Consider the following 19,505-nt stretch of genomic DNA (forward strand, 5'->3'; position numbering starts at 1 on the left):
TATACTTCAGCATATGGTTGGTGATGTATAGTTTAAAAGCATTTTTTTCCTTTTGCGTGTAAATTTACACGCTATCCATATATTTATGCAATATATGTTTACATATCAGATTTGGACTTGAATCCAAAATACAATAATACATCTCCCATCAAGAAAGAAGATAACAATATTTAATATGATACAATGGACAAGTGAATAAATGCATATATTTTGATTATTTCCTTTTACTTCTCTGAGATTGTTCCTATAGAAAGACTCCGGCAAAGAAAGAATCTGAAATGATGAGCTCAAGTAAAGAATTAGTGTGCCCCATGCTCAGCCAATCCCTACTTTCTCTTCATGGGTACACAGAAAGACTCTTTTTCCCAGCATCCTTTGCAATGAGAATGAGGTAACAGCTGGCAAATAGAATGTGGTCAGAGGAGCTGTCTATCACTTTCAGATGAAACATACGCCACAACCTTCCAAGTTCTCTTCTTCCCCCGATGGAGATCACTAGAAGCAAAGAGCCCCCAAATGGTTGCGACAACACTTGGAAGGAACTGAGCTCCATGAATTTCTTCCTTGGAGAGAGTTCATGGGGAGAGCTACCCAACTGGCCCTGGGCTTTGCCTGACCTAAATATAAGCCTTTCCTTTGTTAAGTCATTGAGGTTTGGAGACTATTTACAGAGCTGTTTGTGTTTATTACATGAAGGAATACACTGGGTGATACAAAGCATTTTCCTCTCCTGTTCTTCCCCAGTGCTCATCCTTCCTCATTCTTCCTCGTTTTCCTTCCTTGATGAGTCAAATTAATGTTTGTGTGTGAGCATGAAGCCCTTCAGAACCCATCTTCAAGAACTAGGATATCTGGGTGGAGTAAGATGCACAGAAATAGAAAGTTCCAATTCTTCATTCTGTAGAGCCAGAGTCTCTCAAATCTTTGGTTAAAATTAAGGCAAGGGCAAAGTTCGTTCACCCTCCTAAAGGGCCCTGGGCAGTCTAGAAATACCTGAGTTGGCAGTCACCATTTGGATCGTGAACTTGTGCTTGGAATCTGGAAAGTTGAGTAGTAGAGAAGTGCATGCTGGTTGCCTACTTCCGAGGATGGTTTTTCCAAAGACAACAAATTGCCATTTCAAGGCATTCCCAATGATTTCATTATCCAGGTACCTTTCCCTCCTTTTCTGCATAAAAATAAATGCAAGGAAAGAAGAGAGGACCCACCCTCCTTCAGAGACAACAGCCCTCTGCCACCACACTCAAGGACCTGGCCAGCACCCAACCCCCAGTCAACCTCCTCTGCCCGACTCCACAACCCCAAACAAACAAGAGCATTCAAATAAAAACAGCTCATAAAACAGTAAACAAAATAAAGTCAGTTTGTTTGTTTTTTTTTAAGAACAAAATGAAACTTGAGGAAAAACTTACTGGAGTTACAGTTTATCCTGATACAGTCTAGATGGGGAAAAATAAATGAAAGATGAAATTGCATCCTTCAAGGTAACAGCTGCAGACATCCAAAAACAATCAGTCCACCCTTCCGGGGACAGACACACGCAAGAAATGTGGCCATTTTATATATACACAATATGTACGCGGTTAAGGGTGGGTGTACATGTACAGTATATTGTTTAGTAAAGTTGGATACATGTATATATACACGCACACATATATATACACATATGTATAGAGATATATACTGGTATACATATATATCCACAATAAACAGCGAGTAGGCTTCTTTTTATTTTTTTTCAACTAAACAACTCTTCAGTTATATAAATTACTTCATACCTGAACTTTGAAATATTAATTTGTCAAGCTGGCAAATTAGGCCCCCAAATTTTTTTCCCCTACTAAATGCAAGTTAGAGCCTCTCCCCCCCACACACTTGGTTTTGTTAACTTTTGTTTGAAAATAGCATTGACACAATTTTTAAATTGGTCTCCCCCAAAGATACATCACAGTCTGGCACCTTGTATCATTGAAAATAGTTGCCCATGAAGTTTCTCAGTGCAGTATTTAACCCTTTCTCTTTTTCTACAAACAAACGCCCCCCCCCCCTTAGGTCAAGGCCCCCAGTGCTACTGAAATGGACAATGGTAGAATTGCCATCATCCCCACAGGCAAGGAAAGGGTTAACACCACCTGGTCATTTCCTGTCATAAAATGGCCACTTGCAAACCGCTAACCGCACAAATACCCATCCCAGATTTTAGAGAGGCGGGTCGAGTGTGGTGTCAAAGGGGGATTGGGATACTGTCGCTGTCATTTCAAAGGCTCCCACACCAACCCACTCACGGAGCTCATCTCCGTCTTCCTGCCGGAATGCTCAGGCGGAATCAGATGCCTACAGCATTCAGGGGGAAGGCGAGACAGGTACGTGTGCGGTTGGCCTAGGGTGCCTTTGAATAGGCCTACCTATTCCACTCGGAGAGTCTGCATCTTAAGGATATATATTTTTTTATTTTAATAGATAAGAGAGGGGAGAAAATGAGGTGACTAATTTTCCAGTGGTGGCAGCTGGATAGTTCTGTTCTGCCAGAGATCAGGATAGCTATGATTTTGTGATTATCTGTTTGAGAATCATGGACATCGCTTCCTAAAAGTTCTTGGCTAGACGCCATGGGCATGTTTAAGGGAAATAGGCAAAATGGTTAGCAACGCATCAAGTTAATCGCCACCGAACTGCCCATTTGAACCTATGGTTGGCTTATGATGGACAGATTTTGAATAGGAATTTTTTTATGCTACACATTAAAAAATAGAAGAGAATAAGGAAAAGAAAGCTAAACAGGGGAAACAAGTACAGTAATAAACTTTGTTGTTCTGTTTTGTGCTTCTTCTACCTAAGTTTTACCTAATCCGTTTACTGTTCTTCAGTTTAGTTATGAGGACTTTCAAGGTCACAATGCCACCACTTAATGTCCCCATGTAGACCATTTAAAGCCAGCAAGCGAGGAAAAAAGGAAACAAGTCCCAGTGATGGGAGAATGAAACTATGGGCATCCGGACAGGAGCCATTTGCACACCCAGTCATTCTGAGGAAAGATGCAGGATAGACATTTGTTCCCCCAATTATCATCTCTTGAGAAAAATCTGGGTTTGATTTCGTGCGGTTAGGTTTGTCATGTGTCGTCAACCGCAACAGAAAAGTGGGAGCAAACAGCCCTGGAGCAACCAGTACGATCACCAGACAGAGGAGGCCATGCCCCTGGTGAGGGCCGGGGAGAGGGATGGCGGGGAGGGAAGGAGAGGGGGGAGCTTCTGCTCTTGGTTACACCTAGCATCATCACCCAAGGCTAGTGCGATGCACTCGCCTGACTCACAAAGAGAGAGAGGGAACAGACTATGGCATCCTTCAACGAGACCTTGGGCTTCAAGCACTAATCCTCAAAAGAAGGCCTGGTCTTCCTTGGTCTCTTCAAAGCTGAGGCTCTTATTATGGGACAGGAACCTGGTCTAGAGACTGGTGCTGGGCTTGCTTGTCCTTCTCAGCTCACCCAAAAAGCATCATGTCAAGTTGTCTTTTAAACCAAAGTGAAGAGTTGGAGCTTTCAAGATGGAATGACAAGGCGGTCATTTTAAGTCAACCACAGGATAATAGTGTCATCGCGTTACCTGCTTAGATGATTTGACGTGAAAATCATCTCTTGCCCCTCATTCACAAGCTATGTTGGTTTGTTTTAGAAAAAAATGAGTCCATGAATTGACTTGGGAAAGCAATTTCACTTAGATCTAATTTTGGCAGCAAGCAAAGTTCTCAGACCGCCTAAAATATAGGTTCTTAAGCCTCAGAATGGTGTCTGAAGCGTGAATGCTCTTTGCTTTGTTTTATTTCCCTTTGTCTGAATTTGTCTCAAGGGATTTTCCAGATGGATGAGCTTTGAGCGGTGCATGGAAGAGGTGGATGGCTTCAGGAAGTCTGTGTCTTCAGTGGTGTGTACCGTGCACACAGCAGTAGGAAAGTCCAGGTATGGTGGAAGGGAACATCTGTGGAATTCAAGTGCAATTAACCAAACTTCAAGATGCGCCTCAGAGCCTCCTGTGATGGAGAACTCCAGGACTCAGCTGAAGACGGGACTCCAGTTGAAGCTGTACCAGCATCAACTGACTTTCCTCCCGGTGGCTCAAGTCAAGCTGGGCCTAACGGAAGAGGAGTTTCCTTCGTCCCATGTTTAAAGATGACCTCCCTCAACACAGTTGGAAGTCATTAAGATGGTCACATCATCCATCAACGGTGTGGACTTGTGGCGGTAACAGATAACCAAGGATGTGGTGGCAATTGAAATGAATTGACTCTAGCTCTGTCACCAACGTTTTTGTGTGCTTAAAAAGTCTGTCTGTGTATTTCACTGTTTCCAAATTTGTCACAGCAAACACAAAAACACTTTCTGGCCATATCTCACAAGAATAATCGAGATGGAAATGCAGTAAGGGATTTTAAATCTTTAAGCATACATCTTTAATAATAAAAAATAGTATTGTTTAATTCTACAATAAATCAAAATACAGTTGATCAGTAGCCAACTTCTCAATGTTTCAAAGACTTGGTGTGTACTCTACTATGGAGGGTGTCCTTCGGGCCTGACACTGCTGTAGATGGCTATTTTCAGAAAGTGAAGTTCTTGGAAAAACCTCATCTTTTTGAAGATGTGTTATATTAGAGAAGTGTAAATTAGCTTTTAAAGCATGAGATTTTGTGGAAGTCAATGTGAAAAAAAAATGGAATATCATTTGTATTGTGTGTTAGGAAAGAGATTCAACTTGAGGGGTGATAAAACCGTGTAATAGTTTCACATGAGTGCCAGGACCAGGCGCTTGAACTCAAATTCTGTTTGGCAATCTTTCATTCTATACCCAAGAAAATGAAATGTAAACTAATAAGAAGGACAAAGAAAATGTGTGTGTGTGTGTGTGTGTCAAAAAGTCAATGAAAAATCCATTATCTCTCAATCCAGTTTATCCAAGAACTTTGGTTCATTTAAAAAAGAAGGGGTTGGAAGGAGAATCTTTGAACAAAGAATGGATCTGAGAAGTTGTATGTATATATATATATATATATAATAAAAATTTGAACTTTATATGTTAGGTTTGTCAGAAAAAAATCAATAAGTGCAAGCAAGTAAGCATGGAAAACTATCCCCTGTATGAAACCATGATTGCTCCTGAAAGAGTACTACACTCCGTCCGAATGGGCTCCGCTTCTCCACTTTGCCTAGAAGATTGTCCATTTCAAAGGGATGGAGGGACAGGGGGCTGAAGCCTTTGGTAAAGCCCATCTCCTGGGTCAAAAGAAGGCTTCTAAGAATACACATGAGATCTGTGTGTGAGTCTCTCTCTCTCTCTCTCTCTCTCTCTCTCTCTCTCTCTCTCTCTCTCTCTCTCTCTCTCTCTCTCTCTCCCGGCATAGGAGAAAGAGACAAACTACCCATCTTTCCTTCATCCTCTTTTTCCCCTCCCAATTTTCTTCTTGGGATGTGACGCTTGTTACATCTGGATTTCTAATCTTCATGAAACATTATTTAACAAAGAAACAAAACAAGTTCATGTAGGGATGAGGACACCCTGTTCACTTCCCCAGGATCACTTGGGGCTGAATCATCCTTTCATCTCTGTCCCTCACCTACTTTGAAATAAAGACAAAGTTAAAAGTTGTCTTCATCCTTTTCTGAGCTACTTAGGGGTTATGCTTGCTTTTGGATGTTTGTTTGGTTTTACTGAGAAATGGGCAATTGGATGCTGGTTGTTGGTTTGATGTAAATATACTCTTTCACGGTTTGGTTGTTGGGAGGCTAGCGTGGGGTCGGGAAGGCGGGAGGGACAGGGGTATGCCAGCCCCTGCAGGCTGCTCAGTACACTCTGTTCTCAAGGCTGTTTGCTAGGCGGGCCGCAGGCTTGGGGCCTTTGAAGGGTTGAATACCATCTTTTGATTTAACATGGTGGATGAGAGGGAGGGCTTGGGAACTCAAGAACACAGAAAACAATCCAACAGAAAAGAGAAACAAAACCCAAAGGAACTGAACTCACACACACACACACACACACACACACACCAAAGGGAAATCAAGAGACACACTGACAACAGAATGCAAATGAGTTTGGACAGGAAAAAGGCCAGAGTGTTATAAAAGCTGCAAACTGGAAGGGGAGGGGAGCAAAAGACACAACCAGACAAGCCACTGCTCAAAACAGTCTGTGCACTAAGGATCTCCGCCTTGTCGTGGAGGCAGTTTTCACGTGAGACCAAATGACAGGAGGCTAAGTGAGAGGGAGTCAGTCATCAATCCCGCCTGACAGGCCACCTAGGCTTTGATGTCCTGGCATCTAGTTAATTGGTCCGTCATGTCATCTCCATGCCTCTGACAAGCTGGTCTACTGAAATATGTACAGACGAACTCTAGATCCAAAAGTATTCAATAAAACTAAACAAATGAAAAAACTTATGAGAGTTGAGTTCATCTATATCACTAACCTCTTAAGCCCGGGCATTGCCCTCAGGGAAAGTTACTTAGAATTCAGCGAGAGGGTCAGTAGCCACAAGTCAATAGAGGAAAATATCCAAGATATCGGTAATAGGTAATGACAGTGAAAGACCAGATCCATCCTAAGAAAGCTTACATTTAGAGTTGCCATGGTTGTTTAAACCAAGGAAAATGGATACGTGCTACAGGAGCAGAGCAGAGCAGCGAGTGAGGAACAGTTGAAATCACCGGGAAGATTAACAAGAAGGAAGACGGGGCGCATATAAAAAATAACGTTTTCCTTCCATGGGTCACATACCCTAACAAATTGGATTATTTCTCCAAAGGGACAATAGAAACAACATGACTTATCTTCTCCACGAGGTGAAAGTCTGAGCAGAGCGAGTCTCTTCAGGGTCACCCTCATTTGATGGTCATTTTGAGTTAGACATCATGCATTTCTCATGACCCCGAGAGCTGCTTAGTGGTCTCCAGTGACGCCCTCCCATGCGGGCTCCTTTTCCTGCCCTGATCCTGCCCCCACTGTTGACTGTTTTGAGTGGTGACCAAGGAGATGAACTTAATGGGAATGGGTTTGATCAAAAGATGGACCAAAGTAGCGTGTTGTACACAAAGCTAAACAATTCCAAAAGACCAAGAAAGGAAACTTAGAAAACAAATCATCTCATAAAGAAACCACCACTGTCAGAAACCAGAACTTGACATCAAAACCTCATGCAGAAACAAGGAGAAAGAGGTGTTTGTTACGATTGGGTTTTATCCTTGGTCTGTTAAACAAGAGGTAAACAGCTAACTTTCAATAAACAAACAAAAGAATTCAATCAAACCGATGAAAATCAGAAAGGAAAAAGAAGACAAGCCCAAACATAATGGCAGAGGGTACTTCATACGATACCTAAGTTAACCATGAGCTTGACACGGCCCCCATCCAGCTCCAGGCGCAGGGTGTCAGCCGAGTCCCTGGACGTAGTGGCCACCAGCAGCCCGTAAGCCCGCTGGGACATAAAGCGGAAAGAGACATCTTCTGCCTCGGTGTGCATGACCATGGGCATGATGATCTTCATGTACATGCTGCCGTCGTAGCTCAAGATGGACGCCTCTGCCGAAACAGAAGGGAGGAGATTGTTGGCATGGAGGAGGGGAGAGTTTCCAAGTACCCTGTGCTTCCAGGGAAGCCATACCAGCTTGGAGAGGGCAACAACTGCCAAGTCCCTCATGTTGTGTTGACCCCCAACCATAAAATACAGTTCCTCATGTTGTGTTGACCCCCAACCATAGAATACAGTTCCTCATGTGGTGATCCCCAACCATAAAATAAATACAGTTCCTCATTGCTACTTAACTGTCATTTTGCTACTGTTATGAATCATCATGTAAATATCTGATATGCAGGATGTTTTCATTGCTACAAATTAACCATAAATAAAGCATCATGATTCATCACAACAATATGTAAATATATATTGTGAAATATTTATTTCTTTTTTTGTTTATTTTGTGTTTTCTTAAATCTTTTTATTGGGGCTCATACAACTCTTATCACAATCCATACATACATCAATTGAGTAAAGCACCTTTATACATTCGTTGCACTCGTCATTCTCAAAATTCGCCTTCCACTTGGGTTCCTGGAATCAGCTCGGTTTCCTTTTTCTTCCCCTCCCCTCCCTCCCCGCTCTCCCTTTCCCCCTGGTCCCTTAATAGTTTATAAATAATGATTTTATCTTATCTTACACTGCTCGGCATCTCCCATTACCCACCTCCCGATCTCCCAGAGAGGAGGTTACACATAGATCTCCAAGATCGGTTCTCCCTTTCTACACCCCCTTCCCTCCTGGTGTCGCCACTCCCACCGCTGGTGTTGAGGGGTTCGTCCATCTTAGATTCCCTGTGTTTCCAGATCCCTACTGCACCGCTGTGCATCCTCTGACAGGCTCATACAACTCTTTTTTTTTTACATTTTTTTATATTTTATTAGGGGCTCATACAACTCTTATCACAATCCATACATGTACATACATCAATTGTATAAAGCGCATCCGTACATTCTTTGCCCTAATCATTTTCAAAGCATTTTCTCTCCACTTAAGTCCTTCGCAACAGGTCCTATTTTTTTCCCTCCCTCCCCGCTCCCCCCTCCCTCATGAGCCCTTGATAATTTATAGATTGTTATTTTGTCATATCTTGCCCTATTCGGAGTCTCCCTTCACCCCCTTTTCTGCCGTCCATCTCCCAGGGAGGAGGTCATATGTGGATCCTTGTAATCAGTTCCCCCTTTCCAACCCACTCACAATGACAAATAAATGAAATTTTGTCTTGAAGCATGGTATGTCATGGGTAACAGTCTTAATATGACAACAGTAAACTACATTGCTACATTTTGCGGCAGTATGTGAAAAAGCCAACATCAGTGTGAAGGTTGAGATAGCATCTTTCTCACCAGATCAACATATCTGCTTGTGAGCGGACCCGCCTGGAGACAGACAGAGGAGCGGTGTCTCGGTTCCTAAAACCATGGGAAATATGTGTTTTCTGATGGTCTTAGGCGACCCTTGTGAAAGGAACGGTCAACCCCTAAAGGGGTCTCGACCCACAGGTTGAGAACCACAGTTCTAGAAGGCGGTGGCAAGATGAGACACACAGCCTGCTGTGGTCAGCCACTGGGATCATTTGATTGGCCTCTTCAAAGCAGACTGATGGAGCTGGGGCTAAAGCCAATAGATAGATAGATAGATAGATAGATAGATAGATAGATAGATAGATAGATAGATAGATAGATAGATAGATAGAAATGACACTACTGTGGCTTTTCTTGAGCTAAGTAACGTCTCTATAAGGAAGAGAGGAAACTCGCATGTTTTTGAGAACTTCCACAGTCGCTTTTGCTAAACGGTCCCCCCATCTTTTCTCATGCATTTCTCTAGAACATTGATGGCTCTAACATTCCGACCTTCAAATAAGGAAAACAAGACTCTTGAGAGGGCAAATCGTGGCCCAGAGTCACCTGGACTGGATTTTAATTCAGTATATTGAGGACGAAGCACATTGCCTCTTTGTAATACCGTGCTGCTTAAAATATGGATGTTTTTAACAATTCACTTCACAACTATGCACAGTGAACACAGAATGAGACCACCGCTCACATTTCTGTGAAAACAGCGTGTCACTGAGCCTGGCATGCAGAACTAAGTCCTCCTTCGAAATTTACTATTGTCAAATAGGTGCTACCTGCCTGCTATGGAGGGCAAAAAGGTGAAGCAGACAAGGTTCCTGCTTGAAGAGAGATATAATATATAAATAACTGAGAGGGCAAAAAGGATTGAGACAAGAAAGATAGAAAATAAAGCTAGTGAGCATCTGAGGAGCGCCTGGAGGTATGGGGATAGACTAGATATGGTGGATGAATGGTCTGATGGATGGGTGACGTTTCTAATGGAAAAAGTGAGGGCACCAGATCTGACAGGGAAAGAAAATAGCAACTGTATGGATATAAAGGGAAAAAGGAGAAATCTTCTGATAACAACACACTGTTCAACTTACATGAAGCATCAGGCATCTTTTGGGAGTTACACAAGAGCAAATGGAGACTAAACAAATTCAGTGACTTTGATAAACATTTGAGAGGGAATAAATGAGTTTAGATTAAGAAATGCTATGTTGTACTAATTGGTACGTATCATGTGCCCGTGGCTCCAATAGGTGCTAAAGACATTGATGTGAGAGAAAACAAACAAACAAACAAAATATGATACACATCTCTGCCCTCATTAATCACAGTCCAGGAAAGCAACCATCAGAGAGGTGAAAGAATAACAATAGAGCCACGACAAGCCAATAGTTGTACATTACACTTTGCAAACCATGAAAGGATCACAGATAAAGTGTTTTAATTGAAGGCATCCTCTCAACAAAAGATCTATTCTTAGATAGCATCTAATCTTAGATTCTGAAGATCTATTCTTAGATGGAAAGCATAATCTCACATTAACACATGCTCCGCACCTTTATCTTCCAGAGGAGCTGAATAAAAAGTAGACCAATAATCAGAAACAAAACTGGTTTGTTGTAGTTACCATTTGCCTGTTGGTTTTAAGACTTCGAATGCATTATCATTTAATCCACATAAGAACAATATGAGGTAGACCATAAAGGCAGCTCTGATGGCTCAGGAGTGAAATGACCAACTAACTGAAAGGTCAGTGGTTGGAACCCACTAGCCACTGTGGGCAGAAGGATGCAGACATCTGCTTCCGTGAAGATTCACAACCTTGAAAACCCCACGGGGCAGTTATACTCCACCTTATACTGTGAATCTGACTCAGTTACACAGTAATGGATTTATTTGCTCATTGGTGTTTTTAGACAATAAAGGTCAGAGCTAGAAGTTCAATGGAAGGAGTCTCATTCTCAAGCCTGTAAACTGAATTATTCTGCCAGATTGTCAGGAGCATATAGATACATCTAACTCACCAAAGTCCATTCATAATGCTGCACACTTGGTTGAATGTGTGTTTGTATGTGTGTGTATACATACTATTACTTAAAGATATGTAGTATTTTAAAATATAAAAAATTACATAGACAATACATACACTTTTCTGTAGTATATTGCAATAAGCATATACAATGCTCTGTGTGTGTTTGCATGATTACAAACACCATTAATCAAAACTCTGCCAAAGCACAACCTTGAATATATCCCATCATACTTAGAGACCATCTCAAGAATAGACCTGGGTGTTTCAGAAAGTCAGAGGCATTGAGGGATGACATCAAGACAGTGCACAGGAAGAAAGCAAAAGGTCCTTTATAAAGACAAGAGCGAAAGATAAGACCCAGATGGATAGGAGAGAAGACTTTGAACCTTTCTCTTAAATGCAGATTCAGTCAAGTGAACAGAGAAATGATGGAGTAAAAGAACTCCACTGAAGATTACAAAGTGTGGTTGAGAAGACAAAGTAAAGCATTATAATGAAATGGAGACTGATTCTCAATTTAAAAATGAATAGAGTTAGAAAGCCAAAAGGAAGAATGCAATTGGTCTTTCTCAGAGTGAAAGGGAAATTGTTAGCATTCAATTGCAGTATTGAAGGTTTCTATGGGTGAAATACTGAAAACTCAGGAAGCAGCGAAAGAAATGTGAGGGATATGGAGGGTCACTATTTGCTCTTAGGGGAGCCCTGGTAGGATAGTGGTTATGGGTTCGGCTGCAATCAGCAAGGTTCACAGTTTGAAACCAAGAGCTGAAGGTCAAAGCAGAAGGCATCCCAATGATGCTTATCTGAGTTTCATTTGCTATGCAAGGGCATTTGACTGTGTGGATTATAACCAATAATAATTGTGGAAAATGGAACAGGGCTGTGTCCACTCATCATAAATCATATTTACTCAATCTGTACGCTGAGCAAATAACCCAAGAGGCTGGAATATACGAAGAAAATTAAAGCATCCGGATTGGAGGAGGACCTATTAACAAACTCTTATCACAGAACCTTGCTTGCTGAGAAGAAAGCATTTAACTCATGAAAATCAAAGGCTACAGTGTGCAGTGTGAATTACACCTCAACTTGAAAACAAAAATCCTTACAACTAGATCAACAAGCAACATCAGGATAAATGCAGAAAAGACTAAGTTGTCCAGGATTCATTGTTACTTGGATCTACAAGCAATACCCATTGAGCAGCAGTCAGAAAATAAAATAATTTATTGTACTGGGCAAATCTGTTGTAAAAGACCTCTTGAAAGATTGGAAATACAAAAAACATATAACTTTGAGGACTAAGGTGCGCCTGACCCAAGCCAGGGGATTTTCAAATGTCTCCCATGCATGTGAAAGCTGTGAATCAGGAAGACCAAGAACATTTCTACATTTGAATTAAAGTATTGATGGAAAATATTGAATCTATCATGGACTGCTAGAAAAGCAAACCAACTGGTCATGGAAAAAGTACAGTCAGCACGTTCCTTAGAACTGAGGATGGTGAGCCTTCATCTCATGCACTTTGGTGATGCTCTTAGTGGAGAGCAGTCCTGGGAGAAAGACATCCTGCTTGTAAAATTAGAGGGGCGGGAAGAAGACCCCCCACAAGATGGGTGGCTGCAACCATGAGCTCCTGCATGCACTGCTTGGGGGGGGCAGGATGAGGCAGAGTGTACCTGTGCTACACAGTCTTCGTGAGTTGGAGATGACATGAAGGCATCTAATAAGAGCACGGATCTTCTATTAGGCATGTACATATACCTATATGCCTGTTTTGAGATGATATTAGGAAATGTAGTGAGCCCAAAAAAGTGTTTTTTAAATGTATTTCACATTAATGCATTCTAAAATGAATGATTGTAGTTCTCTCTCTGGATATGTATAATGCATGTGTATACGTGTGTATTTTTTGCATGTGTAAATCTTAGCAGTTTCAGAAAATAAACATCAGGTGTAGATGTAGTAACGGCTAATGGTACAAAATGAAGCGAGTATCTATCTCACTGTGTCCCTTTTTGTGCATTTCTGTGAATGTGTTCTGTCCATTATTAACCTAATACTTTTTAAAGGGAGAGTGATGAAGCAGAAAATTTAATGCAGAGCTCTGCTGAAACAAAGTCTGTTTCATGGATTTATATTAATTTGCTTAAAGGTTTCAAACACAAGGACTGTCATGAACAGAATGCTAATTTAAGAGGGGGAAAATTCAATTAACGAGCAAAGTCATTCAGTGTAAAATATATCAGATTGAATAATTAGACACCACATCGTGCGATGCCCACAAAATGGCTTTTACATAAACCAAAAGAAAACCACCCCAAAGCCAACTCAGTGCAATTGAGTCCATGTTGATTCAAAGGACCCTTTAGGACAGGGTAGACCTGCCCTGGGAATTCCTGAGACTGGAACTGTTCATAGGAATAGAAAACCCCATTTTATTCCCATGAAGGGGCTGCTGGTTGCTAACCATGGACCTTGCAGATAGCAGCCCACTGCATAACCACTTACCTATATCCCCTTTATTTTGTTTTCTATTTATCTCTTGAATATATGATTCTTTCTTCCTCCTGCTATGCTACCTGTTTTTGTCTTGATTGGTTTTTTTCCACTAGCATACAATCTAATGACTCTTAAACTGTTTTTGTTTTTAGTTACTCCCTTACTGATGATGATACAGTTTAGGACTTGCATGTTAGCTTAGTAGAATCCACTTAGGATTTATACAAATTCAATTCTTGGACAATTTGGAAAATCTACTGTTATATAGCTCCCTCTCTTCATTTCTGTGGAATTACTGTTATCCCCATTATGTCTATAGGTGTTACAAACTGAATAATATGATTCTCTTGAATCTAAGAGAGGAGAGGCCAAACCTTTTAATAGGGTTGCTTTTGTTACTATTATCAGTTACCAATTCTAACTCTCTTTTATTACAATTTCTAACTCCATTTTTCTCTCTGTGGATTTGAGTTAACTTCTGGTTTCATTTTCCTTTTCCATTAGAACTACATTCATTTGTGTTGGCATTGCCAAATATGTTATATTTTATATGCTATAGCCTAAGAATGCAATTTTATAGTTATAGCTGTATGCAATTGCTTTTTAAAAACAGTTAAGAAAAAGAAATGTGCGATCAGACTGTCATTTATCATTACCACATAATTTATTTTACTACAGAGCTCTATTTTTCCCCATGTGAATTCAAGTTACTGTCTTCTGTCACTGTCTCTCATCCAGAAAAACTTCTTTGTAATATTTCTTGTAAGGCAAATCAGCTAGTGGCAATTGTCTTCAGCTACTTTTTATCTGGAAATGTCTTTATTTCACATTCATTTGGAAGCTAGCTTTTCTCATAGCATGTGAATGCTGGATAATGAGTAAGGAAAGCTAAGGAACAATTGAAGTCTTCTAATTATGGTGTTGACAAAGAATATTGAATGCACCAGTGACTGACAGAAGAGTGAGCAAATCTATTTGGAAGAAGTGCACCTAGAATGTTTCTTGAAAATGAGGATGCTGAGACTTCTCATATAGTTTGGCATTTGTTATCGGAAGGGCCCAGTACCTCGAGAAGAACATCATTCTTGGTAAAGTATAGAGTCAGTGAAAAATAGGAAGACCTTCAATGGGATCGATTGACACAGTGGCTACAACAATGGGCTTAAAAATGGCAATGATTGTAAAGATGGCACAGCCCCAGTAATCGTATTGTACTCCTCTTGCTGCTTTCAATATTTTCTCATTGCCGTTAACCTTGAATATATTAACTCTCATGTTTTTAGATGTGGCTATCTTTGCATTTACTCTATTTAGAATTCATTGAGCCTTTGTTATTAAAAACACATTGTGATGAATATTTATTATAACATTTATGAATTTCCAGTCATTATTTATTTGAATATTTTTTCTGTCCCCTTTTCTCGCACCTGCTCTTCTGGTAATCCTATTATCCATTTGTTGGTACACTAATGGTATCCTACATTTCTCTGAGAATCTGCCTTATCATTTTCTTTTATTTCCTATTTCTTTTCTTAGAAGTGCATGATCTCTATTGGTTTATCATCAAGCTTGCTTATTGTTTTCTTCCACCAAGTCAAATCTACTGTTGAGTACCTCTAATGACCTTTTCAATTTGACTACTCTGTTTTTCAGCTCCAAAAGTCCATTTGACTTTAGAATTTTTTGGTAAATAATTATGATCTCTTCACTAATATTGTCTATGTAGTCATTGATGAGGCAAATCACTTGGTTAGAGAATGTGTCCCAAGGGGATTTCTTAAGCTATTTGATACATTTATCTATGGCACCTTAACTTTTGATTCTGTTCCCTTGCTGTTTTGGTTTAACATATTACCTCACTAGGCCTATAGGACTACCTATTCAGTTTGTTTCTTTACATATATGAAAGTATTTGCATATTTCTCCTCATGCTTTAATAGATAGTATTATGTTGTTGCTGTTAAGTGCAGTTGAGTTAGTGTCTACTCATATTAACAATATGTACAGCAATAAATATACAAGGTTGTACTTAGGTTCTCATGGGCTTCTTTTCATGTTCTTCTACTTCAATTAGCATATAAACAAATGATGGCCTGTTGTATTGTCAGCCTCTGGCCTGGTTCTTACTGATATGAGGTTTGTCCATTGTCTCTTTCCATAGATTTAGTAGATTTGATTCATGTGTAGTCCCTCCAGCAAAATCCATATGGATTTTGTTGTTAGGTTCTATCAAGTCAGTTATGACACATAGCAACCCTATGTACAACAGAACAAAACACTACGCAGTCCTGCCCCATCCCACAATTGCTCTCATGTTTTAGCCCATGGTTACAGCCACTGTTTCAATTCATCGTGTAGAAGGTCTTCATATTTTTTTTTTACTAAGCATGATGTTCTTTTCTAAGGACTGGCCTCTCCTGCTAACATGTCCAAAACAGGTGAGGCAGAGTCTTGCCATTCTCGTCTCAAAGAAGTATTCTGGCTATACTTCTTCCACAACAGATTTGGTTTTTTGTTTTTGTTTTTTTTTTTTTTTGCCAGTACCACAGTTCAAATGCATGGTTCTTCTCCTATCTTCCTTATCAAGGTGTACCTTTCTCATGCACCTTAGGTGACTGAAAATACCATAGCTTGAGTCAGGCACATCATAGTCCTCAAAGTAACATCCTTGCTTTACAATACTCTAAAGAGATCTTCTGCTGCAGCTTTATTTAAACTATACATCATGTGAACTTGTGATTTGTGCTTCCATGAGAACTGGTTGTGGATCCAAGTAAGGCAAAATCCTTGCCAACTTCAATCTTTCTCCATTTATCACGATAGTCCAGTTTTGAGGATTTTGGTTTTCTTTACACATGTATAATCACCATTTATGTTTTGCAAAAAGGTATTTGCTCTGACTAATTCATTAATCTTGAAAAATTGTATTATGTGATCTCTAGCATTGCTTCAATCGATAAGGCCATATTTTCCAACTACCCATACTTCTTAGTTTCCAATTTTTACATCATAATCAGCACTAGTTATCAATGCATCTTGATTGCATGTGCAGTAGTTTATGTAAAAAAACACATGAATTTTCTCATGTTTGGCATCAATGGTTGCTGCATTGATGGAGTTACATTAATCAGCTCCCCTGTCAGAGTACAGCTATCAGCCCATCGCTGACAATGTTGTCTTTCAGGATAGATCTCGGAACATTCTTTTTCATGGTCAATGTGACACTGTTCTTCAAATTTTTATTCACAGATTGGTAGTCCATATGATTGTCTGATTCAAAACTAGCCTGGCCATACCCAGGCTACCCATCTGTATACATGCCATTTCATTTTTCATGACTTAAATTTCCCTACATTTGTGATTTGTACATCTCACTTTCTAATTATTGATGCATATTTTCAGCTATTTCTTCTGATTTTGAAATACTATGCTGGAGGATCTAACAGCCTCATTGTGTTAGATTCCTCTTGCCTTGGTTCCAGAATTATGTCTTATTTACTCCTTATTTACCACTTTTTAATTTCATGACACTCAGTTGAGCCCCTTTTATTTATTCCTGACTTTATCGCATTTTCCATTGCTTTTTTAAAAAATTCAACTTGAAAGAGTATCTGGTAGATAACATTTCCCCACTTTAACCTTAATTTTATAAACTGAGTACACCTGAACAAGAAACAGTAAATGATTACAACTTAGTATGCCAACTTCCTCAAGAGTACTAGAAACATAAGGTGTTTTAGTTGTGATTGAGTTCTAATTAAGGAGAGAATAGAAACTACATATAAAATGGATTACAGGAGATGAGAATGCTACAGAGATTCTTCCTGCCTACACATACGAGAAAATGATGTCATTTACATCTTAAAGGTGAAAATTAGGCTAGCAAAATGACTCAAGAGAGAGACACAATAAAAGCACTAGAAAATAGCTTTAATGCTAACAAATATGGAAGAACCATTGATGATATATTGTGAGCAATTGGCTACATGCTTTCACATATTGTACTTGGTACTTAGCAAACCAAGTCAACTTTCTTGTACTATACTTACACCAGCCCTTAAAGAACCTCCTAGGGAGAGAAGAAACTCTGAAAAACAATTATAAAAGCTTAGTCTCATCACATCATCTATCGATCACCTTTTCCTATCTTCAAGATGGGCCCCTGCTTACTCATGTAACTATTGGCCTCACACATTCTTCTTTAGTGTGTTTTATTCTGACAAATCTTCCAAAATATGCAGATTGCTTCCTTTCCACCCAAATTGGGCTGATCTTAAACAGTGTGCAGATGTATGCAGGAATGCAATGCCTGCCAGCTTCTAAATCTGTAGTTTGCAACAGCAGGACCAACATGCATCTCCAGCTTTGAGCAGGCATAAGTGAGGCCAGCGATTCCAGGCAACCAGAACTGTTGTGGGATGACTTCCTCCTTCCTGTGGACAAGGCTCCGAAGAACTACCTTTTCCCATTCTTAAAACAAAGGCTGCCCTCATTCACAATAATGTTGGTTTCTCATTCCTAATTAACTACAGCACTCTAAAGATATGAAGAACAATTTAAAAATCATTGTACGGGGGGCTCATACAACTCTTATCACAACATCCATACATGTGTCAAGGACATTTGTACATGTGTTGCCATCATCATTCTCAAAACATTATTGTTTCTACTTGAGCCCTTGGTATAAGCTCCTCATTTCCCCCCTCCCTCTCTCATGAACCCTTAACAATTTATAAATTATTTTTTGTCATGTCTTACACTGTCCGACATCTCCCTTCACCCACTTTTCTGTTGTCCATCCCCCAGGGAGCGGGTTATATGTAGATCCTTGTAGTCTGTTCCCCCTTTATACCCCACCTTCCCTCCACTCTCTCGGTATCGCCACTCTCACCACTGGTCCTGAGGGGTTCTTCATCCATCCTGGATTCCCTGTATTTCCAGTTCCAATCTGTACCAGTGTACATCCTCTGGTCTAGCTGGATTTGTGAGGTAGAATTGCGATCATGATAGTGAAAGCAGGAAAAATTAAAGAACTAGAGGAAAGTTGTATGTTTCATCAGTGCTATACTGCACCCTGACTGGCTCATCTCCTCCCAGCAACCCTTCTCTAAGGGGACATCCAATTGCCTACAGATGGGCTTTGGGCCCCCACTCCACACTCCCCCTCAATCACAATGATATGATATTTTGTTCTTTGATGCCTGATACCTGATTCCATCGATACCTTGTGATCACACAGGAGGGTGTGCTTTTTCCATGTGGGCTTTTTTACTTCTCAGCTAGATGGTCGCGTGTTTGTCTCCAAGCTTTTAAGACCCCAGACACTATACTGCTTTGTCTGCAGAAATTGTGCCGGGAAGGTGAGCATAATGGAATGCCATTTAATAGAAAAAAGTGTTCTTGCATTGAGGGAGTACTTGAGTGGAGGCCCGGAGTCCATCTGCTACTTTAACACTAAACCTATAAATATATGCACATAGATCTTTTTCCCATCATCATATATACATATATTTACATATACATATGTACATGCCTGTATTTAGACCTCTATAAAATGCTTTGCCTCTTAGTTCTTTCCTCTATTTCCTTTGACTTTCCTCTTATCCACTATCATGCCCAGTCTTCATTTGGGTTCAGTAATTCCTCTCAGTTATGTTGCCCTGGATCAAGCCCTACCTGGCCTCCTATACCTTCCTTATCATTGATTTTGGATCACTTATTGTTCTCTTGTCCCTAGGTTTGTTAACACCCACTTCCTTCCCCCCACCCCCCTCCATTCCCCTTCTCCCATGTCCCCCCAGAACCATGGGTCCTGTTGTTTTCTCCTCTGGCTTGTTTATCCCGCCTGTCTTATCTAGCTAGAGCTGCAGTGATAATAATATGCATAAAAAACAAGAGAGAACAATACAAAGCAACAAAAGAAGAAGAATAACATCAAAAAGGCCAATGACAAAAAAAGAGAGAAAAGCCTGTAAATAGTTCAAAGTCTGTTTGTTAACCTTTAGGAATATTTTCGGGTCAAGTCTGATGAGGTGCCACACCCTGGCCCCAAGGTG

At 40.3% G+C, this 19,505-nt stretch overlaps 1 protein-coding gene across 6 annotated transcripts in view; it reads right to left on the reverse strand.

The window, feature by feature from the left end:
* NRXN3 (neurexin 3) overlaps nucleotides 1-19,505 on the reverse strand; it is a 1,780,548-nt gene that overhangs the window by 1,132,253 nt on the left and 628,790 nt on the right. For all 6 annotated transcript variants that reach the window (XM_075530567.1, XM_075530566.1, XM_075530569.1 and 3 more), the window contains 2 exons: nucleotides 7,365-7,568; nucleotides 1,413-1,439 (listed from right to left, as the gene is read on the reverse strand). In XM_075530567.1, coding sequence (XP_075386682.1) covers nucleotides 1,413-1,439; nucleotides 7,365-7,568 — 231 coding nt within the window. The remainder of the gene's footprint in view (nucleotides 1-1,412; nucleotides 1,440-7,364; nucleotides 7,569-19,505) is intronic.

Source organism: Tenrec ecaudatus, chromosome 14 (assembly GCF_050624435.1).
Source record: "Tenrec ecaudatus isolate mTenEca1 chromosome 14, mTenEca1.hap1, whole genome shotgun sequence".
Classification (NCBI taxonomy): Eukaryota; Metazoa; Chordata; class Mammalia; order Afrosoricida; family Tenrecidae; genus Tenrec; species Tenrec ecaudatus.